This window comes from Strix uralensis, chromosome 3 (assembly GCF_047716275.1).
Source record: "Strix uralensis isolate ZFMK-TIS-50842 chromosome 3, bStrUra1, whole genome shotgun sequence".
In the NCBI taxonomy this organism is placed as follows: domain Eukaryota; kingdom Metazoa; phylum Chordata; class Aves; order Strigiformes; family Strigidae; genus Strix; species Strix uralensis.
The window spans coordinates 65,533,798-65,559,531 of record NC_133974.1 but is presented as its reverse complement, the minus strand read 5'-3'; the positions used below and the strand labels follow the sequence as shown (position 1 = coordinate 65,559,531).

General features: G+C 38.4%; 1 protein-coding gene across 2 annotated transcripts in view; it reads left to right on the top strand.

Annotated features, from left to right (window-relative positions):
* Positions 1 to 25,107, top strand: part of MAP3K5 (mitogen-activated protein kinase kinase kinase 5) — a 110,016-nt gene extending 84,909 nt beyond the window's left edge. For both annotated transcript variants that reach the window (XM_074862625.1, XM_074862626.1), the window contains 15 exons: positions 1,526 to 1,653; positions 3,612 to 3,748; positions 4,324 to 4,429; positions 5,382 to 5,539; positions 6,023 to 6,200; positions 6,991 to 7,011; positions 8,482 to 8,659; positions 8,760 to 8,928; positions 11,888 to 12,073; positions 15,331 to 15,436; positions 18,251 to 18,494; positions 21,376 to 21,488; positions 22,379 to 22,491; positions 23,377 to 23,453; positions 24,293 to 25,107. In XM_074862625.1, the coding sequence (XP_074718726.1) occupies positions 1,526 to 1,653; positions 3,612 to 3,748; positions 4,324 to 4,429; positions 5,382 to 5,539; positions 6,023 to 6,200; positions 6,991 to 7,011; positions 8,482 to 8,659; positions 8,760 to 8,928; positions 11,888 to 12,073; positions 15,331 to 15,436; positions 18,251 to 18,494; positions 21,376 to 21,488; positions 22,379 to 22,491; positions 23,377 to 23,453; positions 24,293 to 24,353 (1,975 nt within the window). In that variant the 3' untranslated portion in view covers positions 24,354 to 25,107. The remainder of the gene's footprint in view (positions 1 to 1,525; positions 1,654 to 3,611; positions 3,749 to 4,323; positions 4,430 to 5,381; positions 5,540 to 6,022; positions 6,201 to 6,990; positions 7,012 to 8,481; positions 8,660 to 8,759; positions 8,929 to 11,887; positions 12,074 to 15,330; positions 15,437 to 18,250; positions 18,495 to 21,375; positions 21,489 to 22,378; positions 22,492 to 23,376; positions 23,454 to 24,292) is intronic.
* Positions 25,108 to 25,734: the final 627 nt, after the last annotated feature.

Genomic DNA, 25,734 nt, shown 5'->3' with positions numbered 1-25,734 from the left:
TTTTGCGTTTCTGAATGACTAACAGTGTAGTCAGAATCTTTATAGTCATGTGTGGAGAGGCAAGCCAAAACTCAAATTAGTTTTTAGTAAATAGACTCGGAGTTGCATAATCACACTTTTCATTAACCAAATACTTTCATTGTTTTCTGCAGCAGTTGTTTTCCAGAAGGCTTTTCAGATGCACACTTTTTTTTTTCTTTTCCCTTCACTTTTATTTTAAGAGTTCAGCCTCCACTTGTATCTTGATCCTGCTGTTAGGGTAAGCTGATAACTACATGCCCCAAAAGGGATTGAAGCTCACAGGCACTTTTCCCTTAAGAACTTCAACTGCATTCATGCTTTGATTGCATTTCTGGCACTGGCACTCTGCTGGCTCCAGGGAGAGCTAACTTCTAGCTTGAGACAGCAGGAAGCTACTCTTCCTCCCAATAAATAATAAAACAAAAGCTTTTTCTGCCAGTTCATTAGGGTACAAGAATGTACCAGTGTTGGTGTGAAGTCTGTGCTGAGAGCAACCTGGTGAAGGTGGCAGTAAAACTATTCCTTTTGGTGGCAAGTAGCTGCAAGGTTGAGTTTGCTGTTACGTTTAGTACTCCCTCAGTATAAGCATCTGAATATGTCTTCCACTTACTCAAGACTCTACAGCTCCTTCTTGCATCTGGACTGACAGAAGCAGGTCTGTGTCCTTCATCTATTTCAGCTACCCTGAAAGTCTGACTGCAGATGTTAGTGCTTTAGTGAAAATAACCACCAGACTCTCAGTCTGTTGTCTGTGTTTTCCCAGACGATACACAGAATGTGGCAGCTGACCTGCTTCCAACTCGCCCATGGTTGGAAGAAGAGCATTAGGGATGGCCCAGGGAGCACATCAGCTGCTGAGCTCTGGTGGTGTTCCACACTGGAGAGGGATCTGGACTCCAGTAAACCTTCTTGGCAAAAGACTGCTGAAAAGCTTACATCTATCAAAAATATTTTACCTTGGACTAAATTACATCTGAAATTGTTTTGATCACTTCTTCTGAATATTTCCTTATGAAATGATTCCTGTTTTCTTAGTCTGATAGCTATCCCCTCTTGCTTTCAGATAAGACTCCTACTTTAATTAATTAGAATTTAAATGGTGATTTATTTTCATAATTGAGGTGATTTTTATTATATACCAACTTTATGGTTTACTAGTTCACTTTGGCACTAGTCTGAATCCAACCACTTGCTCAACCGTTTATTCTTTTTGAGTTAGGCTGGGGAGGAGTTCATTTTCCACAAATATTGTTTTGCTCAGTCTGTGTACATTTATGTGTGCATATGTATACACAATATTATATATGTTATGTATATTTATATATGATTACACAGTTTTTTAGTATGTGGTGGTCACAATCACTGCTGTTAAATGCATCTAACAAATAGTCATTTTCAGTGTAAACACATTTCATGGAACCTAAAATAGAACTTCAGCTACTACAGGAAACACAAGACTTTCTTCCTGAAGGTTAATACTGAATAAATGCTTCTTTCCTTCTAGATACTCCCAACCTCTGCATGAAGAAATAGCTTTGCATAAGCATCTCAAACATAAGAACATTGTCCAGTATTTAGGTTCTCTTAGTGAGAATGGTTTTATTAAGATATTCATGGAACAGGTGCCAGGTGGTAAGTTGTGGGGGAGACTGGTTTGGTGGTTGGTTGATTTGTTTTTTAACATTTTAAAAGTATGAAAACCTATAATATTGCAACAAGATGTATTTCATGCAAACGTAATGTTCTTTAATAACTCTTTCCTAAATTAATGGGGAAAACTGTGTCTTTAAAGTGCTTAAATCCTCTCATTCAGTATTTAAATGGGATGTGCTACAGTTACAGCTCGATTATTGCTGTGGCAGGCGAGCTCCTTTTACCTACAGATCAGTGGTGGGTTGTCCCTGACTGGATGCCAGGTACCCACCAAAGCTGCTCTATCACTCCCTCAGCTGGATGGGGGAGAGAAAAATATAACACAAGGCTCATGGGTCGAGATAGGGACAGAGAGAGATCACTCACCAAGTACCGTCATGGGCAAAACAGACCTGACTTGGGGAAAAACTAATCTATTACCAATCAAATCAGAGTAGGAGAATGAGAAATAAAAGCAAATCTTAAAAAACACCTTCCCCCCTGCTCCCTTCTTCCCAGGCTTAACTTTACTTACAGTTTTCTCTCCGTTCTCCCCTCCCAGTGGCCCAGGGGGATGGGGAATGGGGGTTGTGGTCAGTTCATCACACGTTGTCTCTGCTGCTCCTAGCTCCTCAGGGGAAGGACTTCTCATACTCTTCCCCTACTCCAGTGTGGGGTCCCTCCCACGGCAGAGAGTCCTCAATGAACTTCTCCAATGTGAGTCCTTCCCACGGGCTGCAGTTCTTCATGAACTGCTCCAGCGTGAGTCCCTCTCATGGGGTGCAGCCCTTCAGGAACAGACTGCTCCAGCGTGGGTCCCCCACGGGGTCACAAGTCCTGCCAGCAAACCTGCTCCAGCATGGGCTGCTCTCTCCATGGGGCCACAGGTCCTGACAGGAGCCTGCTCCAGCGTGGGCTTCCCACAGGGTCACAGCCTCCTTCAGACACATTCACCTGTGCTGGCGTGGGGTCCTCCTCCACAGGCTGCAGGTGGAGATCTGCTCCACTGTTAACCTCCATGGGCTGCAGGGGCACAGCCTGCCTCACCATGGTCTGCACCACGGGCTGCAGGAGAACTTCTGCTCTGGCACCTGGAGCCACCTCCTCTCCCTCCTTCTTCACTGGCCTTGGGGTCTGCAGAGTTGTTTCTCTCACATATTCTCACTCATCTCTCTGGCTGCAGTTGCACTTGTGCAGCAACTTTTTCCCTCTTCTTAAATATGTTATCACAGAGGTGCTACCACTGTCCCTGATGAGCTTGGCCTTGGCCAAGCTTGGAGCTGGCTGGCGTTGGCTTTGTCAGACACAGGGGAAGCTTCTAGCAGCTTCTCACAGAAGCCACCCCTGCTACCCTCCTGCTACCAAACCGTCGCCACACAAACCCAGTACAAGACCAGAGATGATCTGTGGTTATCCTACTAGAAAGACTGTAGCTAGTCTCAGATGGCTGAAGCCTCCTTAGGTGCTGAACGCAAGAGAAAGGTGATTGATGATTGTTGCTTCTGTGTGAGACAAAAGAACTCACAGCAGCCAGATGCAACAAAAATCCCCCTTCTTGAGTTTAGGTTTTGAGACACTGTGGAGTTGGTGTGTGTACAAAGACATGTGTATGCACATCTGCCCTTTTTCACTCTTTTACAACATTTCTCTGGGGCAACTTCTCTCCAGTCGTAGGAGAGAGGTGAGCACATTGATTTAAATGGGTTCTGGTCTGCCTGTTTGAGGAAGCAATGCTTCTCTGCTGCAGCTGAGGCCAGTGGAGATACTGAGACTCTTTTTAATTACTGAAGCCAGTGATGATGCAAGTAAGCATTCACCTGGGGAGACCTTTGGTTATAGGAGAGGTGCCTTTTCTTGGTTTGGGATTGATATTTGTTGTTACTTTTTTTTTCCTTTTGGGGAGAAGGCAGAATTTAATTAGATTTTTACTCTCACTTTTTTGCTCTCCAAAATTATAGGCAGCCTTTCTGCTCTTCTACGATCAAAATGGGGACCATTAAAAAATAATGAGCAGACAATTGGCTTCTACACCAAGCAGATTCTTGAAGGATTAAAATACCTCCATGATAATCAAATAGTGCATCGAGACATAAAGGTAAGAATTTGCAGAGAATTAAGCCTGATGTGGTTATGCAGTTACATAGCACTTTTTTTGTCCTGTAATGTAAAAACTTTTGGAAAAAAAGTTCTTCATTGTCACATACCCTCTGCTATTCTGAACTGTGGGTTAGGTAAGTGAACTGTTGTTGATTTGAATCTTCACCAACAAAATATGTTTGGTTTTATTTTAAAAGAGTTGACATATAGCCACTTGTGATAAAGTGGATTTTTTTATTTCTGTTTTCAGTGACATGATTGAACTTTCATAAAACCTTATTAGAAGTGAAGAAGACTGTGGATGTGATATTATTAGGTTCTTTTCCAGGAGATTGCCGATGAAAAAGTTATTCCTCTCTTAGTATTCCCGTAGTAGGGGAAGTTCACTTTGAGGTGAAGTTTCTGACAATGGGATTACATAAGGCAGGAACACTATTGCTTCCTCTTTCATCTCCCCTTTTAAGAGCCTGTAATTGTTACTAAAGAGTGCACTGTAGAAACAGGCTATAGCAAGAAGTCTTAGGTGAAGGGTAAGCAGAGAAAAATAATTGCTCTGAATGTTCTGTTCCTCAGGGTGATAACGTGCTTATCAACACATATAGTGGAGTGTTAAAGATTTCGGACTTTGGAACTTCAAAGAGACTTGCAGGAATCAACCCATGTACTGAAACTTTCACTGGTATGTTCCCAGAGGAGACTCTCTCCTCACTTGGACTTGCATGTAGGGTCAGAATTCACAGCTGCTGAACTTTCATTGACTTCAAATCAATATAAAAAGTGCTTTGTATACCTAATCTTAAGCTATATACTGTACTTATAAGCACTGTTCAAAGAGAATGCTGTTTTGGGGGTTCCACTTGAGACATGAAAGTCCTCTACAACAGAAGAGCTATGTCTTTCCTGTGTTGTCTCTGAGTCTGTCTCTTCTGTGTGCATGGCTTTTTCATCTTGCAGATTGAAAGCTAGCTTTTTTTCTTTTATGACTGGCTCGGACATCCTGCCTCATCTCCAGAATTGCTTATCTGCAGAGCGTGTCTTTAACTTGCTCCTCATTCTGCTTGATGATTTGATTTGGATGTTAAATCATGCAGTGGCACTGCATTAAATAATTATGCAAAACAAGAAGTAACTTATTTTGATTCCATCCTCTGTTCTTCCATTTCTGCTCTAAATGGAACAGAATGCAGAATGATGTGTCTGGTTGATTCCCTTCAAAAAAAGTGTTCATATCACCTGCTGGTTTAGGTTCAGATGCCATCTTTCATGTTCTTTTCCTCTCTGGATGCAATTCAGAGTGATCTTCCTTATTTTAATCTTAATCTATAATACAGTAAATGAAAACTGTATTTGATCCAAAGTTCACTGAAACCTCGTAATTGTTATTGACTTTGAAAAGTGGTATCAGATCAGTAGATGATATCGGATGCTTTTAGCAGAAGTAATATTTTGAATAGTTTTTTGAGTTTTATGTAGAATGCATATAGAAATTTTTGAATTTTAAATAATGAAGAGCATTTTTTAAACTCTCGCAATACTGCTTACTCCTCAGTGATTTTGTTCCTCTTGTCCTTTAGCTATCTGTTTGCATCATTAGTGCGCCTAAGTAAAAAAAATCAGTATGTTTTAAACAGGTACCCTTCAGTACATGGCACCAGAAATCATAGACAAAGGGCCACGTGGCTATGGGAAGGCTGCAGACATCTGGTCTTTGGGATGCACGATCATTGAGATGGCTACAGGGAAGCCCCCATTTTATGAACTGGGAGAACCACAAGCAGCTATGTTTAAGGTCAGACATCTTCCGTGTACAACTCAGACCGGCATTTGTAAACACAAGAAATCTTATGACTGTTTTGAAGAAGCTAGAATTAGAGATTGCAGGAAAAGAAGATAAAGGAAATGCTTGCTTAGTGAGGACGTTAAGAAGAATGAGCTGATTCAGATGAGTGGGAGTACTGTGTAGTTTTGAAGAGTAATGGAGCAATAGCAGCTATTCAGCCTGGGTGGTTAAAAAAAAAAAAAAAAAAAAAACCAAAACTGAGAAGCAGTTTTCTACTTTGTGAGAGTCTCTACTTGTAATTGTGGCGTTTTTTAATGTGTTCGTACAGTTTGTAATAGCTTTTTACTATGAATTAATAAACTACTCACAGAAGATAATATCAAAACTTGAGAACAATATATGACTTTTACTATCTAAACACTTTTTTGATGCTATTTAGCGTTTGGGAAAAGAACAGTGTTAGGCCATTGTTTCTCCCTTTATTTGTCTCAGGTGGGAATGTTTAAAATACACCCAGAGATTCCTGAATCCATGTCTGCAGAAGCCAAGGCTTTCATATTGCGTTGCTTTGAACCAGATCCTGATAAACGAGCTTTTGCTCATGAGCTACTTATAGATGAATTCTTGAAGGTTTCAAGCAAAAAAAGAAAGTCCCCATCAAAGCTCTCAGGTAGGCATTTCTAAACTCAATCTGAAATTTTTCTCTTGTTGATGATACTGTTTCTTGAAACTGCTGATTTAGTCTTTAAGATGAACACAGCAGATCTCCATCCCAGGTGAATGTTCAGTTGTACCTTCTGTTCCAGCAGCTTGCTGCAGAAACACTGTTGTAGTAGAATTCTGGTATCACGTTGTCACAGACTTGATTTATATAAATAGTTCTGATAAGGTTTCTAGAAGTCTGTTTATGGCTTTCTGCAGCTTTTGTGGTTGTTTTGTGTTGTTTTTCTTTTTATTCAAAGAATGTGTGCATCGAGTGCATTTTGTGTAAGGTTAAAACATGCTATTGAGCCTCAGGGGAGTTTTCTGTGTGACCAAAATAATCTTTGTCCCATAGCAAATGTGCATGCAACACATTATTTTTGTTTCATATACTCGTTTCCTGTAACATTCCAAATTATGAAAAGTAACAAAGGAATTTTGAGAGTATGAATGACATATTCTATGTGTGTACATATATACATAGGAAAATATCTTCTGTATATTTTTAGCATGATAACTAAAAGAAATAAAAATACCAGGTAAAGGAGATAGCATTGGAAGATCACTTCTAATGTGGTTTTTTCACTCCTCCCAGATTAAAATTAATTTTAAATCTCAATAAATTAACTTCTAGAGATTGCAGATGGGAGAGTCTAGATAGTCCATGAAAACGGGAAGTTATCCTTTAGACCATTCTTATTTTCTCAGTTAATTTCAGCACATTTAACTTTCTTTTTTTTTTTCCTTTTCTCCCACAGTTCTTTCAGCTAACACAAATGGTGAGTTTTAACATACTTTTCTGTCAAAACATAACTGTGTAGATACTGTGATTATCATTCTGGTATAATTTGTCACACTAAAATGTTGCAAAAAGAAGTGGACACAATTATAAAAATAAGTGATCTTTCTCTGTTAGGAACCTCTTAATTCATTGTGCAAATTTAAACTACTGTGGAGGTTTAATCCCTGCCGGGGTCTGAGACCACGCGGCTGCTGCCCCTCCCCCACAAAGGGAGTGAAATACAAAGCCCCGGGGCTGAGATAAGGAAAGGTTTAATACAACAGAGCAACAGCAACAAACCAAACAGTAACTATAAGAATAACAGTGATAACAATGAACAGAGCAAAGTATATACCGATACAGCAAAGAGAGAACCGGCTGCGCCAACCCACGCGATCACCGATTCTTCCCGTGCTCGCGCCAGGATGTGACCTCAGCATGATATATGAATAACCCGGCTAGAGCTTCCCCCCCACTGCTGGGGAAACTTAACCCTATCCTGGCGAAACCAGGACAACTACTATTTGTAATCCTACCAGACTATGGCTTAATTGTCTAGGCAGGTGGGTAATACAGGTTTGAGGAGCTGTGGTGTTGTTACAGGGCAATTTAGAGGAAATCTGAACAGGAAACCAAATGTCTGTTTTATAGTAGCAATAGAGCCAAGGTTTGTGGAGAAAGGTAACCTAGATTTTTATTAGAATAAATTCTATAATTGGAAAAAGCACAATGCATTTGAGGCCCCTTGTCAGGCCTGGGTAGAGGATACTCATCTGGTTCAGGAAATGAACTGGGGAGAGTGGGAGGAAGTGAAAAAGAAAAAAAAAAAAAACAAACCAACGAACAAACACATAGTTACCTTCATACTGAGTACCTATCAAAGTAGATTTTGAAATGTGCACATGTGAAATGGGTATAAATAGTTTCTTAGAGCAGTAATGTGTGCCCTGGATTTAAAAACAAAAGTTCTGACTTAACATGCGTGTTTGTTATTAATCAAAGACAATGAACTAATTAAACTTGTACAAAATAATCTGATAAAGAAATATGTCTGTGCTATAGTATGTATATGTATTGTATATAAAAAACATATTTTTATTTACACACATAAAATTAAGATCTTGGAAAGCACTTGGATGATTCACCCTGTAGAAACATTTTGTTACTGCTCAGAGTGCGTACTGATGACACAAGATGCACATTCACTCCAGTGGTGAAGTTTAAGTGAACTTGCAAAGAGGCCAGCATTTCCGTATCTCAGGAAGCTTTTGAGTAAAAATGTAACTGAAAGATAACTCTGTTCAGAAGAATAAGCTCTAGGAGTTTTTTGTCAATTTTGTTTTAATATTTTGTATGGGTATGGGGGAAGATTGGAGCCTTTCTGTTACCTCTGAAAGAATAACCTTTTCACTTCAGAACTGTGATGACACTATTAAATTCTAATTTCTGAATATTCCTATATGAATAGAGTATCTTCGGAGTATATCCTTACCTGTTCCTGTTCTGGTGGAAGATACAAGTAGCAGCAGTGAATATGGTTCTGTCTCGCCTGATACAGAATTAAAAATCGATCCATTCTCTTTCAAAACAAGAGCCAAATCCTGTGGAGAAAAAGATGGGAAGGGAATCCGGTCCCTTTTTTTGAGGTAAAGAGCTATCTGGTATTTATGTTACATAGTATATTAGGAATGTGTGCACTGGAGTGGTTTTTATAAAGTTTCTTTTCACGGAGTGTCTTTGTTTCAGTATCCCAGATGAAAATTTTGAGGATCACAGTGCACCTCCTTCACCTGAAGAGAAAGATTCTGGGTTTTTCATGCTGAAGAAGGATAGTGAAAGGAGAGCCACCCTTCACAGGATATTAACTGAGGACCAAGAGAAAGTGGTGAGGAACTTGATGGAAGCTTTGGCTCAGGTAAAGTAATTTCAGAAGGCAGCAAAAATTAATGGAATTGGAAGACTTACCTGCAGTTACCTGGAACTTTTGAAATTACACAGTAAAGCAATTTAAAAAATCTGATTAAACTAGAAAGCATACACCATGTAAGCTTTCACAGTTTAGTGTTTTGTTTGAGCTATTAAAAATAGGCTTTAAAATTGTTTATGCAGCATTACATATGCCTTTTGTGTTGTTTGTAAATACTGTATGTATACCTGGATATTACTGCTGGCCAGACAACAGAAGAGCATGTTTTCATGATACTATATTTTGCCAGTGATTTTCAAATGGGGCTAACTGAGGCTGTTCAGGTCAACTCATGTAAGATAGATCATCCTCAGGAGGTGATTACTTTGCCCTTCCTTTTAGAGTTCTGTCTTATGGCTGACTGGTTTGACAGAGGGAGGTTTAGGTCTTTTGGCCTGCTCTGGCCTTATGTTAGGTTATTGCATAGAAAAAATGGGGCTGACTGGTACACCACCGCCTTCTAGCCAACAGCTGTAAGAGGTGGGGGCTAGGGAGAAAATAAATTGCACCTATTCCTCACAGCAGTTGGGAGCACATATGGAGGGGCGGGAAGATGGAGTAACAGTGAGAGCTACAGCAAACAACTAAATAAATTGCAGAATGACCTTTTGACGCTCCTTTGTGAGGATGATTCATGGTGACGTATCAGTTCAGGATAACACTGAATAAATTACAGGTCATGACCACACTGCTAAATGTTGCAACACTGTAACTGGATGACATGATTTTTTTGTTCTTGTTTGTAATGTGTGTGTTAGTAGTTAATTGACTCACCTCATTCTCAAGGCTAAGTATTGCTTGTTGAAAATGTGTTTGTATAAAATGCGACAACTCATCTTCTAAAGATAGTACTGTTTAGAAACTGATGCAAACCAATATGATTCTTATGCACGTACTACAGTTAATGTAATTGGAAATTGCTGCCATACCAATAAAAAGAGCCTCTAACTCTTGGTGGGGGGAGGGAGGAACCCACAGTTGTCCTGGTAACTATAGAAAGTGTTAAATTAGAAGGCAGTAAGAGAGATGCCTGTGATCTGTGCTTTGCTGGAGTGTTGCTATAACAGACACAGTTGTTAACATGTGTATGAAAGGAATCAGTGATTGTGAGAGGCTAAAACTCAATCACAAAATCCAGAGAGGGTGCTTGGTGTTTCACGCTTTCCTCAGCTGGGTCTGGAACAGCCCAAGAGAGGAGCAGTCACGGAGTTGTAGAGCCAAAGAGTTCAAAGCATACGTGTGTGGAACTGTCTGCCTTTCAAGCGGATGCAGAACTCTGACTCCCAAACGCTGTTTTCTCCCTTGAGAGAAGGACGCTGGTCAAAGAGTAGGAAACTTACTCAGACTGCATTAGGGGGAAGTTGAGTTGGCTTCTTGTTTTGTCCTGCTTAAATGCAAGAAGTTACCAACAGATGGAAGCCTGACTTGCTTGTTAGGCCTCATCAGGATTTAGGCTTTGATAGTGCTTTTCACAAAAACTATTCGTAAGAACAATTTCAATAAAGTCATTGGGTGTGGGGGCTAGGGGAGGAGAATGACCCTCCCCAAATAACTTACTGTTTCTTATTAGGGAGCCATACTGGTTGCCCAGTCCCCAGCATGCCTTGATGGACTTGAACCTTCTAGTCCAGGGCTACAGTGTGGTGTGTGTTCATCTATCTGCCCTAATGGCTTTTTACTTACTTACACAAAAAGTAGATGAGCAGGACAGAGTGAGGCATCCACTTCAGTATAGCCAATTATCAGTTGAATTCTCCAAATCAAAGCAGATCAGGATCAGAAGCTAGGATCTTTTATCTTGGAGTTGGGTGCTGTTAGTCAGTGGAATGTTTGACTGCTCTAGAGGTTTTTCTTTTTTTCATTTTTTCTCTCTCTCAAATAATCAAATTATCTTTGTTTCATCCTGATCAGAATTACTTAACTATAGCTAAAACATCAATGTTATTGGCAAATAGTTCTTGATGTCTGGACAGCATTCCATATTTTTTATTTTTTATTTTATGCCATATTCATGGCATAAAACTCTCAAATGCAACAGAACTAAACACTGTATGTCCTTCTGTTATGGAAATCAATGTTAGATATCTCTAGTCTATATAAATACTTCCTTCAGAATAAGCATATGATACTTCATATTGAACACCTAATATGGTTTTCTATGTCTGGCTTAATTTTAAGATTTGGAATTGAAATTTGTATTCAGTTGGCATAACTTTAGAGAGTAAACACAGTCATTTGTTTCCTAGTTACTTATGCTGCTTATTCTGAGGAGTGCTTTTGAGCTTTTTGTACTTTGGTAGCTCATGTAAAAACACAAAGCTTTTAAAAATAGGCATAGGAATATTTGTAATAGCAAGGTGAGAGTTTTGTAGACCTGCCCTAGGAGTAGGTAAGCGTAGAAGTCCCATATCAAGGGAAATTATGTAGGAAAGAACTAGTCTCTTTTCTGAGCCTTCTGTGTAACTTTGACTAATCCCCTCTTTTAAATGCCGCTGTGGGATTTTGTTGTCTCTCAGAGGCACTCTGAAATTAGAAGCACTGCAAAGTACATGTTTGTTTGCAGTTAAGAGTAATTTGTAGTATTCAGTGCACAGTATATTTATTCATATCTCTTCACTCCTTTACAGTGAGACATACAAACTAAGTGTGCATCAGTTCAGCAACTGATATAAAACAGAGTCAGCTACATGCCTCTCAAGTAATCTGCATTACCAGGGAGCTCAGCAGTAGTGCTGCTGATGTCACGCTGCTACCATTATCTGACCTGCACTGCACCTTTCCCTTAACCATAGCAGTAGAGTTTTTGAAAATCTGTATTGCTAACTGACATTATTGGCTGAAGTCCTTCTGAGTGTAAGTTTCAAAAGATGACTATGAAAACTATTTCTTTTCCTCTCTCTTCTACCAGGGAGCTGAAGAACCCAAGTTAAAATGGGAACATATCACAACGCTTGTTTCCAGCCTCAGAGAGTTTGTACGGTCCACCGATCGTAAAATCATCGCAACCACTCTTTCAAAACTGAAACTGGAGTTAGACTTTGACAGCCATGGTATCAGTCAAGTGCAGCTGGTGTTGTTTGGTTTTCAAGATGCTGTAAGTTGTCATGTTTACTAAGAACTTTGTGCACCAAAACTGCCAGAAGAAAAAGCTAGAAACCAGAAGCAAACAGAAGTTCATTAACTTCCACCCAGAGTTACTGAAAAAATATTTGAGGGGTCTGGACCTGTAATAACACTGCAGCCCCACAGCCATGACTGACTTTGGTTGCCATGTGATCCTTTGGCAGGACACAGACCCTGAACTCATCTGCTGAGATTTTGCTGATTAAAGATCTAGAAGGTTCAGCATAGTTGGGTAGATATTCTCATAATACCAAAGCAGAAAGCCTTTTTTAAAAAGCCCTTTAAAAAATCATTTTGGAGGGTTTTCTGAATGTCAGGCTTATCCTACATAAATGAAGATCTCTTGAACTTGACTTCTCTTATAAACTAATATATTAAACCACTCTGCCTGGCTTGTAATACTGTATTGAGTTCTTATTCTAGTGGTTTTGGTTAGCAGCAGATTTCTGCCAAACTAGACATCTTCATTTCAATTTATAGTAAGCAGGATAAGAAGGAAGGGAAAAAGGTTAATTTTCTGTCAATAATTAATGCAAAATTTGTTTATGTTTTCATACAGTGAGCAATCACACACACACGGATACCCTTTAAATAGCTAGCTTACTGCAAGCAAATGTTTTTTCTTCTTAAGCTATGTATTTAAATGTTACTTCACAAGCAATTAGGTTTAATGAATAAGATGAATAACCAGCGTGGGAGGGTGCAGCTGTGCTGGGCATCACTTGTCCAGACTCATGTCATGTAGTAAAAATGAAATGACAATCCAAGTAGGCATTTGAGGTGGATGATTCTTTAGCATTTAAACCTGGGGCACTCTGACGAGTAAAAGAGCTGTCAGGAAGGATTGCATAGCATGTAAACTGTTTGTTGCATAGGCTACACTGACAAGAATTAGATGATGTTTACCAAAAAAAAAACCCCAAAACAACTGTGTGAAATGAATCTGTAAAAGAGAGGTTTTCACCCATCAAAGCTTTCTCTTTGAGTCTTCACTTTTGAGTACACTTCAGGTCTCCATTTTACTTAGCCTCATATTAATACTGTTTTGACACTTGGAAGAAAAAAATTAAACATACAAGGTCAATAAAAAAGTTGAGAGGGGAGAAGTACAAGTATCTGGGTTGGTTTTCTGAGTTGGTTTTCTGATAGAGATGTTGCTGGGCATCGGTGATTCAGTGGTAATTGCCTAAGTCATGTTCTTTTCAATAAAAATTTTACCCTCTTCTGTCAACTTCATCATTAGAAGCTGCTGGTTTTTAACAGATAAATGTCTCTTTCATTACTATCTCTCTATTATTTAATTAAGATAACCCACAGAAAGTTCAAACAAAATCTTGGCTTTATATTGCCCTGTCTTAATTCTTTTGGACATGTTCAGTAGTAGAACACTGAAATCCAGATCAGTATCCAGGCAGCTGCTGCCCACCTGTGAGGCACAGGGCAGTCCCTGGGCTGCTGACAGCTCTCCAGGTCCGAGCACGGTGTCCAAGTGCCATCTTGTGGCCACTGACAATAAAACTGAGACGACAAGTACTGTGGTGGGTTGACCCTGGCTGACACGTGCAGGAAAGGACCTACCCGGTCGCTCCTTCGCTCCCTCCCAGTGGTATGATGGAGAGAATGGGAAGGGCAAAAAGGGAGAAAACGTGTGGGTCAAGATAAAGACTGTTTAATAACCGAAGGGGGGAAAAAAAACCATCACAAACCTCAAGTGATGCAAAAGTACTCACCACTAGTAGACTTAATGCCTAGCCAGTCCCTGAGCGATGGCTCCTCTGGAAAAAACTACCCCCCTAGTTTTATTGCTGAGTATGATATTATATGGAAGGAAATATCTCTTCGGTCAGTTTGAGTCAGCTGTGCCAGCCATGGCCCCTTCCAGCCTTTAGTCCACCCCCAGCCTACTCACTGGTGGGCCAGTGTAAGAAACAGAGAAGGTCTTGACACTGTGTGAGCTCTGCTCAGCAATAGGTAAAACATGGGTGAGTTATCAAGGCTGTTTTAGTCACCAGTCTGAGACATAGCACCATATGGGCTGCTGTGAAGAAAATTAACTCCATCTTGGCCAAACCCAGGTACAGGTACCTACATAAATTACTGAATACTGTTGCTTTGGGGCAGTAAAAATAATATGATTAATAACATTTGTTAACTTATACACATCTTCTGAAGGCATCATTTGTGTAACTTCAGTCATTTTTTACAGAGAGGTTGTCACAATGTGAGACAATTAAACGAATGCCTTTTTTAGGAAGACCTAGGAGTGAAGTATCTTCTTGCTTCATTTTTTAGTAAGCGGTAGTTGCTACTTTTTTTGTAAGGCTTTGAGTAACTTCATAATTTTCTAAATACAGTTATATTTGTTTCTCCCTGCAACGTCTCGAGTTCTGCTCCTAGAGTCTGTTGCTTTGGACTGCTTCCGTACCTGGAAAACAGCAGCAAGTCTGGTTTGTGCTATTGCTGCTTACTGTGGCTAGCATTTTGCTGTAGCAGTATCACCTCACCTTCCCTGTCATATGGGAGTTGGAAAAGTTCCCCTAAGATGGAGGCATTCTTGCAGATGGCATGGAGCATCTATAGAGGTGCTTGGGAATATGGCTGAAAGCAGGCCTGTAGGCAATTAAGAGCCAACCCAGTGTAGAAAACTATCTGATTGTACAAAGTAAAAAGTGGAAGGAAAGAGAAAGTGGTGCAGCACACAAATGAAGTCTCCTGACTATTTAAACTAATGTTAATTAACTATTTTCTGAATCAAGGAGAAGCAGTATTACATTAGTTCTTTGGTGTTTCCTACAACTGTAGTTTAAAATAGATAAGTATTGCTCAGAGCAAGCAGTAAAAGTGATGCCAAAAAAAATAACAAGAGTCATTAGCTTAAGTTACAAGCTTTTAATAATATTGTCCTAGGTATTTGTCTTGCTCGTATTCTTTCTAAGTTTCTCTCCAGACCCGTGAAGGTTAAATAAACTTTAGTATCACACTCATCAAAAATCACCTAACACGGGAACTAGTACTTGATAAAAACTACAAAATATTGCACAACTTGTAATAAAATGGTGGGAGTTGGCAATGTTGCTATTTTCTTCATTTAATGACAACATGAAATAGGTTTAATCACCTGCTCTGATACAGCATCTATACCTTCAAACACTTTATATAATGCTGACATATATCCCCCCACAACTTAACACTATAATATAATATCTGAACTGAATTCTCTGTTGCTAGGTCAATAAAGTTCTCCGAAATCATAACATCAAGCCACACTGGATGTTTGCATTGGACAGCATAATCAGAAAAGCTGTGCAGACTGCTATTACTATTCTGGTCCCAGGTGAGTCATTTCTTAATACTCAGCAAATATTTATTAGCTGATCTCATTAAATGTGCTTTAGAGCTGTGATTATGATGCTTCACTTAAGATTTTGAAACCAGTAGTGGCCTTTTTCCTGTTCATTGTCTATTTTGCAACTCAAACTAATCAGTGTATTGTCTAAGTTATTTTGGAAAGCACTAGATGCGTAATCTAAACAGTTCTGTATCACAGTGAGCAGTAGTAGACTAAGGTGCTCTGGGGCCTAATTTTTGGAGGTGCGTAATGCTGCCTCTTGAAATCCAAAGGACAGACCACTTGCCAGCATGTGCTAATTTTTTGGAAGGTATTTTATAAAGCGTAAATTAATGATGTGCTTTTTGGAGCACTCAAGTCTCTCTGGCTCGTGGTCAGAAGTTGTCTGAAGAAAAAAAAAAAAACAAACCCACAAAAAAAACCCCAAAGCCAAAACCTGCAGTGCCTGCAGTTTGAATACTGTATTTTGCATGTTGTGGAAGTACAATGCACAGCTTAGCTGAGGGAAGGAGTCTGTGTAGAAGAAACTGTAGCCCATTCTGTTATTCTACCTATTTGAGAGTTAGTTTCTGTGCTGCTTCTTAAGTTCTAAGCTTGTGATTCCCCCATTCCCTACACTAGAATTAATGGTGAAATTTTCAAATATATAGAATCACAGAATGGTTTGGTTTGGAAGGGACCTTAAAGATCATCTAGTTCCAAACCCCCTGCCGTGGGCAGGGACACTTTCCACTAGACCAGGTTGCTCAAAGCCTCATCCGACCTGACCTTGAACACTCCCAGGGAGGGGGCAGCCACAGCTTCTCTGGGCAACCTGTTCCAGTGTCTCACCACCCTCGCAGGAAAGAATTTCTTCCTAATATCTGATCTAAATCTACCCTCTTTCAGATTAAAACCTCATCCTATCCCTACATTCCCCGATAAAGAGTCCCTCCCCATCTTTCCTGTAGGGCCCCTTCAGGTACTGGAAGGCTGCTATAAGGTCTCCCTGGAGCCTTCTCTTCTCCAGGCTGAACCACCCCAACTCTCTCAGCCTGTCCTCATAGTGTAGGTGCTCCAGCCCCCTGATCATCTTCATGATTTAATGCTTTAAGTCTGAAGTCAGAATACTTACATTCCTGTCTTCTGCAGTGGGTTAAGTCTTAAATTATCAACAAGGAGATCTGAAAATTCCAACAGAAGTTACAACTCTTCCCATTCTTGCTGTTTTCTGTATCCCCAGCACAACCAGCAAGGCATAAATAGGGTTTCTGCATTACTTTCAAGTCATAAGGAAAAATCTGTCTTTTGATTAGAATGCTGAACACCTTCAACAGTCATGTACTTCATTGCTGTATAATAAGAGTACAGTAGAGTTCCTCCTTAATAGACTGTTATTCCCCATACAGCTCAGTATCAACATTAATTGTACATGGTCAAGCTTAAAAAAAGCCTCTGTGCCTTAGTTGCTTTTGAGCAGTGATCTTCCTTCTCCCTAACTGCCTTAACCTATTTCTGATTGCTTACTCTTGCTTTTGTCTGACTTGGGTTTTTGTTTATTTTTTCTTTTCCCGCTTTCTTTCCCCCCCATGATGTGAAGATTATCTCTGACCTTAACACTTCTAAAAGTTACAGAATATTTTAGGAGTGGTACGAAGCAGATATGTATAATTATACTGCCTGGTGGTGAACAATGGCAAAATGCACTTCTGTTCTTATTAGTGTGATGCAGAAGCTCAAAGCAAATTCGGACATATTTACCTAGCAATACTTGGGTAACTGCTACATAACAAATCTGCTTTCTTTAGAGGAAGCACAGCTCTACTGATCTTGGTATGTTCAGCCTTGAAAAAGGTATGTAGCACTGAAATGCAAAGATGAAAGGGATCAAGGAACAGATGTCCTTTTTGTAAAGAGAAATGTCCTTGTTAGTCCTTTAGCAGAAAGGACAAAACCCAAGTATGATTCAGAAAAATATGTTTTCGTGAGGAGACTACAGGGAGTGCTCAGTGGTAAGAAGCCACAATTGAAGGAAGGAAGGAAGAAAGATTTATGTTAGATGGTTAGAATTAACAAACAGATGTTGTTGCAATAATAGGTTGTGTAGGAGTGTAAGATCTTGTGTACATATCTTGCATACCCGGTAAGCTCTGGTAGGTAGTTTAAACAGGGAATAACAGAGATCAGAGAACATGTACAGCTTTGTCCACAGTTTTGTGGATGTACATCATTACCAATAGGCAGTGTTCCTTCTGGTAACTAGAAGGGAAGTGTGCTACTTTTAATTGTCAGGAGAGGGGTCTGTCTGTTGTTTCCTCTCTATATCTTCAGATACAATTTTTTGGTAAACACAGTATTCTTATAATGAGAGAATGCTAAATATGACAGAATAGCAACAACAGGTATAGCTGGATATAAAAGAAATAATGGTTATTTGTTTAATAAAACATTTCAGGTCAGACACATAAGAAATAACAAACCACTGAGAATGGAATTAAGCAAAAGGACTTCTGCTGCACATAATACTTCAGCCCAATTTGATGTGACGTGCTAGCCAAACCTGGAATCATGTTCATTCAGATTTTTGGTTTTTAGAGCTTTTGAATATTCGATAGGCTGAATAATAATCAGCGTAAACTAAGATGCTGTTATGGTCTGGTCTTAAACCTCTAGAAAATATCATCTGTTCTCTTGCTACAGAAATTTCAGGTCTGGTTTAACCAAAGCTGTAGGATATCTGTAAAGAGGCACTTAAATCTGCTTTTGTTTTAATGTTTAACATCTTTAATGGTTTTGCTTATATTTTAATGTTATTAATAGAATTGAGGCCACATTTTAGTCTTGCATCTGAAAGTGATACAGCAGATCAAGACGATATAGAAGTTGAAGAAGATCAAGATGAACAGCCTCAGAATCAAACTATCCAACAGCCTTGCATTGTCATGGAAGATGCAGTGGCTACCTCAGGTGTAAGCACACTCAGCTCTACAGTATCCCATGACTCCCAGGCTGCTCACAGATCACTGAGTGTCCAGCTGGGCAGGCTAAAATTAGAGACAAACAGGTAAGTCTGGACATCAGGAGACACTAACCTACTTGTGACAGTATGTATTGTTTTGCTTTTAAAATATAAGTGCTTAAAATACTAGTGATAGTATCAGAATTCCATAGTACTGCAAGTTATTAATTTAAATGATGGTCATTGTTTAGCTGTCACTGATCACTTATATTAGTTTTATTAATTTCAGAACAACAGCGATGCAAGTTAAGGTCAGTCTTGATTTCAGATGCCCTTTCAAGGAAGGTCTGAAAAAATGAGCTTGTTGCCAAGCTTCTGCTTTTTCTCTCCCTCATATGCTGTGTATGGCTGATGAATAGTGTTATGTTTTGTTTCCATTAAGGCAGAACTTGCTGTTCTTTTCTAGAGTTATTCTTGGGGAATGAACTCAAGCTAGTGAACAGCCACACATGAACTCCACAAAGAAACTTCTTCAGACTATTTTTGTGCACAGAATTCACTGCAGCAGTATCTGTGCTTACCAGCAGGAGTTACCTTTTATTAAATAAATTTTGTTCATCAGAGAAAGATGGGAAAAATAGCTGTGTTGTTTAAAAGAAGAAATAAGCCAGAAATGTGGATATTGGATTTTTTCAGAAATATACATATTACACTTTAAACCTGAGATGTGAATCTTTTAGGTTTTTTGTTTGCTTAAGAAAGGTCAGAGACAAATCTGTCAACATTATTTTATCCAAATAATCTTCTATATATTTTGTTTTCATTAAGATGTACAAGATAGTTTGTTTAAAGTAGATATTTTAGCTTTTGCAGCATCTGATTTATGACATTGGATTTCCTACTGACCTCAGTAAATTTTGAGTATGACCTTGATAGAAAGAGAACATGTCTTCAATGGCAGTTGTGCTGCTAGAACATTCCTTGTAGTTATTGTTCCAATTTAAATTAAAATGTTAAATTGTACTTTACTTTTAAATGTGTCCAGGAATTTTGCCATAATTAGAGTAATTCATTAGACTGTACTGTTTTTAATTAAGTATCAGTATTTTTGAGTTTTTACGTTATAATTCATTGTTTTTGCTTGTGATCACCACTGAGAAATATTTTGATTGCCATATTGATACACTTAAATACATAAATAATTTAGATTGGCTCACCTTACTTCCCAAGTTTATGATGGGGAGTAGTATCAGAAGTGATCAATTTGTAGAGGTACTGTTTTCTAGCACTTTGCTTTTGTAAATTTCTCAGATGCAAAGCCTTTGGCCAAATAATCACATCCTGTCATTCATGCAGAAATTTTGAGGTCAATAATATGGACAGTTAAGTATTAATTAAAGCTTTGTTGGCATAAGCAGCAAGCAGCTATCAAGAGAAAATAGTTGATTATTTTATTGGCCCCAAAGGCCTTTTTCAACCAGAATGGATAGAGGAGGAATAAATTAACTGAAAGGTGACTGCACAACCTGTCTGGACAGAATATCAGTCTGCACTGAGATTTAACCAAATGGCAGGTGTGCGTAGTGGCACAGAGCAGCTCTGTTCACGTGCAGGGTGGACTTGTTAAGAATTGTTAGCTCGGGTGTGGAAGCACTCAAATGCAACTATGCTGCTAGTAGGCCTGCATGCAAGCTAGAAGTAGGACTAAATGTTTTTATAAAGCAATCATGTGGGATGCAGTTTACTTGTGTGCAAAGACAGATAATGTGCTTTTGTGCCACATTCTGTAGCTGAATTCCAGAATGTCCTTATCTTTCAGTGTGCCAGAAAAAAAGTTGCAGTGCTCAACTGGTATAAATAAATAAAAACAAAAAAACAACCAAAAAACCCCAAACAAAAAAACCCAAACAAACAAAAAAAAAACCAACCCAAAAAAAAAGAAGAAACAAAGTCATACTAAAATGGAACAGTTATTGCATAGCTCTCAGGCTGACAAAGGCTTCAAGAAAGGGATGAAAGTGTTGCAATTCTTTCAAGGCAAAACTTCCTAAGACTCAGAAGTCAGTGATAGGTTTATGAATGTGTTCTCCATGTCCAATTTTTCTGACCAAGTTCCTGAATACATGCTGTTTACAAGTCCTCCTTTATGCTAAAACACTTTTCTAAAATAACAAATTGCAGCAGCTTCACATACCAATTTTTCATTGTATTCTGATCATTTTCCTTTGACCAGTTTGAAAGGTGCTGACCACTGAATTTCTGGGTTTCTCTCTGGGTTTGTGTTATGAAGGAAGTGAAACATGGGTTCCAATTTGTTTCTGCTTGACATTCTCAAAAGTAATTGCTTAGGAGGGGACACAAGGTATTTTGCCTCCTCTTTTCTCACTCTTCATACAGCATAAGAAGGGTAGGCAAAAAGTGCCTGGTATGTGAGGAAGGGACAGCCCTTGTGCAGATAAGAATGTATTTTCCCCATTCCAGTAATGCAGTCATAAGTTTTCACCACATTTTCATCACAGCTCCACCCTTGCTATACCTTTGAAAATGTCTGCTGGAGAAATACGAACTGGCATTTTTCCTTATAAAGAATTATGTCACAAAGTTTAGCCCTTGGTTTATGAAACACTTTGATATTTGTTCTTCTCAGTTACACAGTTTGTTTAAAACAGAATGCTGGCTGTAGAAATTTCACTGAAATTTTGTACCATACCACCTGTTTAGTGGGTGGATGTGTATATGGAGGCTGGTGTGGTTTGGGGCTTTTTCTTTTTTTTTAAAGAGCTATAGCTTTAGAAACCAGTGAACGTTTATGTCTTGATATAGGTCGTAATAAATCTATAGTGAGAGGATGTTCCTATGAAAGCTGAAGAAGTCTTTCCTTGTCTCTGTCAAGAAGGTTTCCAGTTCAAGTGTAGTAAGGTCTCTGCTTTCCTGAAAATTTGAAACTACTTAAAGAAATGTGTGCTTCCTTCCCATTACTTCACAGGTTATTGGAGGAGTTGGTTCAAAAGGAGAGAGAATTTCAGGTCCTCTTACATCAAGCTATAGAAGAAAAAGATCAGGAGATCAGAAACCTACGGCTTAGGTCACAGCCAATAGGTAAGTGAGAAGAATTTTCAAGGAAAAGTGTTGTACTATCTACAGATGAAGACAGTGGCAGCTAAACTTACGTTCTTTTTATTGAGCCAGTCTCAGCAAAGATGCTTTATTATACTGCTTCTGGTAGGGTTTGCTTTGAACACATGTTCTGGAAACAAACTACTGAATATGTTACTCATGGCACAAGGAATGGTATGATTTAAGTATGTTTGATTGTGATTATGGAAGAGTACAAGGCTCCTGTCCTACAGAATAAATGTTATTTCTGAAGACAGTCTAGTACGTTTAGGTGTGTGCTTTTTGAATTACAGACTCTTCCTATTGTTACACTGAAGTTCCAGAGGATCTAATTGGTGAGATGTAAATAAAACTTAAAGCTTACTGAGGGAAGCTGAGTTTGATAAGTATCTGTTCTGAAGAAGGTGGAAGTGCTAATGCAGTTTGATGTTTCCATGTAATGTGCTTCAAAGAAGTGTTGCTTTCTGAAAGCAGCTGATCCTCAGTCTAAGGCACTGCCTACACACCAATTTTGAGTTACCCTGAACACTTTAGTTAAACTAATGCAACAATGTTAATGTAGAAACAGTAACAGTGAAATTGATGTGCTTTGCGCTAGTAAAGTAATTTTCTGAAGAGAACAGAAAATGTACTTGTATCGATGTTCATGCTACTTTAACTGTACCCCTAACCAAGTAGAGTAATTGGTGTATAACTGTCTATAAACTCTAATTAAGTGTGTGCTTTGGGAGTTGACATTTATCTTTATTTATGGGGATACTGGTATTCTAAGATTGAAGGGAAAGCTCACTGAAGAAAGTGCTTCAGCAGTCAAAAATGACAAGAGGTTGCTCTGGCAACACAAAACCTTTTCCCAAAAATGCTTGTTCTAGATATTCCTGGGTTGTCTGTCTGTCATCGTCATTCCACTGGCACAGGGACTGAAGACCCTGATCTCATAAACTGGCTGAGTGTTCAAGGAGCTGACGAGGCCACGATAAACAAGGTAGCAATGATTCTGTTCATTCTCTGACACAGTTGTACTACTGTTTTGTGACTCGATGCAAGAAGATACCAAACCTCTTTAATTACTTTAGCGCATTTTGAGAGATAAATTTGTTTTCAGCGGATAGGAAAAATCCATGAATACAAAAGCCCTCATAAAAATACAGTATTGTTAATAATTCCTGTATCTGATTAGGAATAAGGGAATAAAATGTGCTGGTAAATAGACAGTAGTGCTTTGGTTTGTCATTTCTCAGTTTCTTTACACATTGCAGCAGTTCCTGCTGATTATACCCTGGATACAGGGTGCATGTTTACCTTTAGCTCACTGTGTTGAAGTGAAATCTCCTGGAGCAGATTGGTCTTCTCTGCAGCAAATTATATAATTTTAGAGGTGTTGCCATCTCAGAATTTCAGCTGATTTAGGAAAACTTGCATGTAGTTATCACTCCTCCAGATCAAAGTTCTTTGAAATTCAAGTACATCAAATTTAGATGCCACTTTTGAAAAGGTAGGTCTTAACTGTTTTTAATTTCCTCATGGGTGAAATGTGGTATTAATTATGTTCTAATTTGTGTCCATTGAAGTCTGACTCTGAGATATTAGTGGTAACAATAGAAATGCCACTTGACAAAAGGTTGAAGTAGCTGTAAAAGCATTACACCTTTCAAGTTGTGCCCGGTATACCAATGTAGAGTGTACAGTATAAAAATTAAGTAGTTTCACTGTATTTCTACAGTGTGGATTAATCTGTTACATGTACCATATTTTGGCCCAATTTTAGGCTTCTTCTAAACTTAAACTTCTATCTTTAAGGGTAGATGGTATATAAAGCTTAGAAAGATTATATTTCTAACAAAATGTTCATTTAAACTTCATTTTGTAGTTCTTGGCTGAAGACTATACGTTAATGGATGTTCTCTGCTATGTTACAAGAGATGATCTGAAATGTTTGAGACTGAGGTAATGCTTCACAGTTAAATGAACTGTGCTGAGCAGGAATTGTGTTATTTTACAAGAGAAAATAACTGATACTAAACCTCTATTTATTGGATTGTGCAGTATTAATTTAAAATAAGTAATACTTTCCAGTATGTTTTCATACACTGATGCATTCCTAATAAACAGCTGATACTGTTTAAATTTTAAAATAAGCTTTTCTATTAAAGGAAAGCAAAGGGAAAATTTTACAACAAAGCTTTTACTTTACACCTGGAGACACTGGATATCCCATCAGAGCCTTGCTTTTATTTAAAAAGGCAGAGATAGCAAAACTTTCTGTAGTTACCATCATCATCAGACTTCAGAACTACTGCTCATGGACCTACAACACTAGATTTCACCTAATCATGCCACGTATGTGGGTCACTGCAGAACCAAGTTTAAATAAAAACAATAGAAGTTATCAAACACTCTGTGTGTGCCTGGTCAGTTTAAAAATAAATAACTAAATAAAAAATTTAAAAAAAAATATGGCAGGTGTTAAGATTTTTTCATAATCAACACTTTCATAATGTTGGAAGTCTGCTGTAAGTTATGCAGGTCCTTTGGACCAGAAGTCTGAACTCCAGAAAGCAGGCATCTGAAAAGTGAAAAAATTGCCCTGTACTGTAATCAGAAAAGAACTCTGTTCTCTATTTGAGTATTGCGTGTGGAATTTCACCTTTGATCAGCCTTCTCACTGAATTTCATTGGTCAAAACCAGAGCAAGGAAATCAGAAGGCACCTAAATTGGAATGCTTTCAGGCTAGAGAGTATCTTTGTACATGAGCATCTTTATGATTTTTTTTTTTTCTTTGCAGAGGAGGAATGCTATGCACGCTTTGGAAGGCCATCACTGACTTTCGAGAGAAACACGCCTGACACTGAAATTTTTCTTCACTTCTTTGCAGAGAGGAAAAGATTTCCTTTCAGCACAGAGCAGGTGTGCTGTCAGAAGGACTGTTGCACTTTAATCCAGTATTTGTTTACCAATGTTAAAAACACTGCAGCTTCCTGACTGCTTTTATTCCTCTAATCCATAAGGAATCTGTAAACAACCTGCAACATTCTTTTACATTAAATGTTTTTACATGCAAGTTTTTCAAAAATTAAAAAAAACAACACCAAAAAACTTAAACTCATGAAATATTGTAGTTAAAGTAACCAGATGTTAATTTCATGAAAAACTGATGTAAGATTTCATGTGACTGTACATCACTGGAACAAAACCAAAATGTGACAACAACTTCAAGTTTCTTATTCATTGTAATATATCTCAATAATAATCTGTAGTAGAACTTCATAATTTCAATCATAATTAGATATTTTTCTTTTAGTGTTGAAGACCTAAAGGTAGTTGTTTTTACCTACTGCCCTACATAGTTTAATATTGTTTATTTTTTGGTAATTTAAGTTCCATGGTGCATTTGTTTTAGAGTTGTTCATGTACTACTGAACTGTACCAGTTGCATACACCTGAACCACAGTAATTTTAGCTTGTTCTAAAGCTATTTCTGACATACACAGTTGAAAATAAAAAGAACCTAAGACTTAACTTTTTCCTATATTTTTGGACTTTTAAAATAATAAAGGTGTAGAACTGGAAAATATTGGAATAAAAAAAGAAAAAAAATCATACTTGACTATCAAAGGAACCTTTCTGACATGTTAAGTTATTCTGAGTTGAGTATTGAGTATTTTTTGGGTTTTCCTGTTTGGTCTAATTCCCGTACTGACAACTCAGGGCCAAAGAAAATTCTTCACTACTTGACTTGGGAAATGAGTGTCCTGCCTCCATGCACTGAATAGTCACTAAGGCCTGTTGTGTTGTTCTGCTTTTATGCAGTTTATGCAATATGTCTTTTCTCACATATAATGAAAAAAGATGGTCGATGTTCCCTGTCTATCCACTCTCATTGTCACTCCAGTGTTCTAGCACTGGGTATCATCAGATTCTTACAGGGCAGCTGCAAAAAGCTCTATTTTGAGTAAGACTTGCCTGGACAAGAAGCTGCTTCTTTCTTCATTAGCCTCGTTAGTCAGTGAACAGCTTATGACCTGAATTTTTCAGGTCAAGCAACTATTTTCAAAGAAAATTAAGTATTTTTTCTAAACATAAACATGTTGTCCTGACATGTATGTAGTAATTTTTGCTGACTAAAACCCAACAATTATGCATAAAAAAAATAGGCCAAACAAAGAACAGTAGATCAAATAATTTTAGTCTTTTTTTTTTTTTTTTTTGCATGAAGATGGTTCCAGG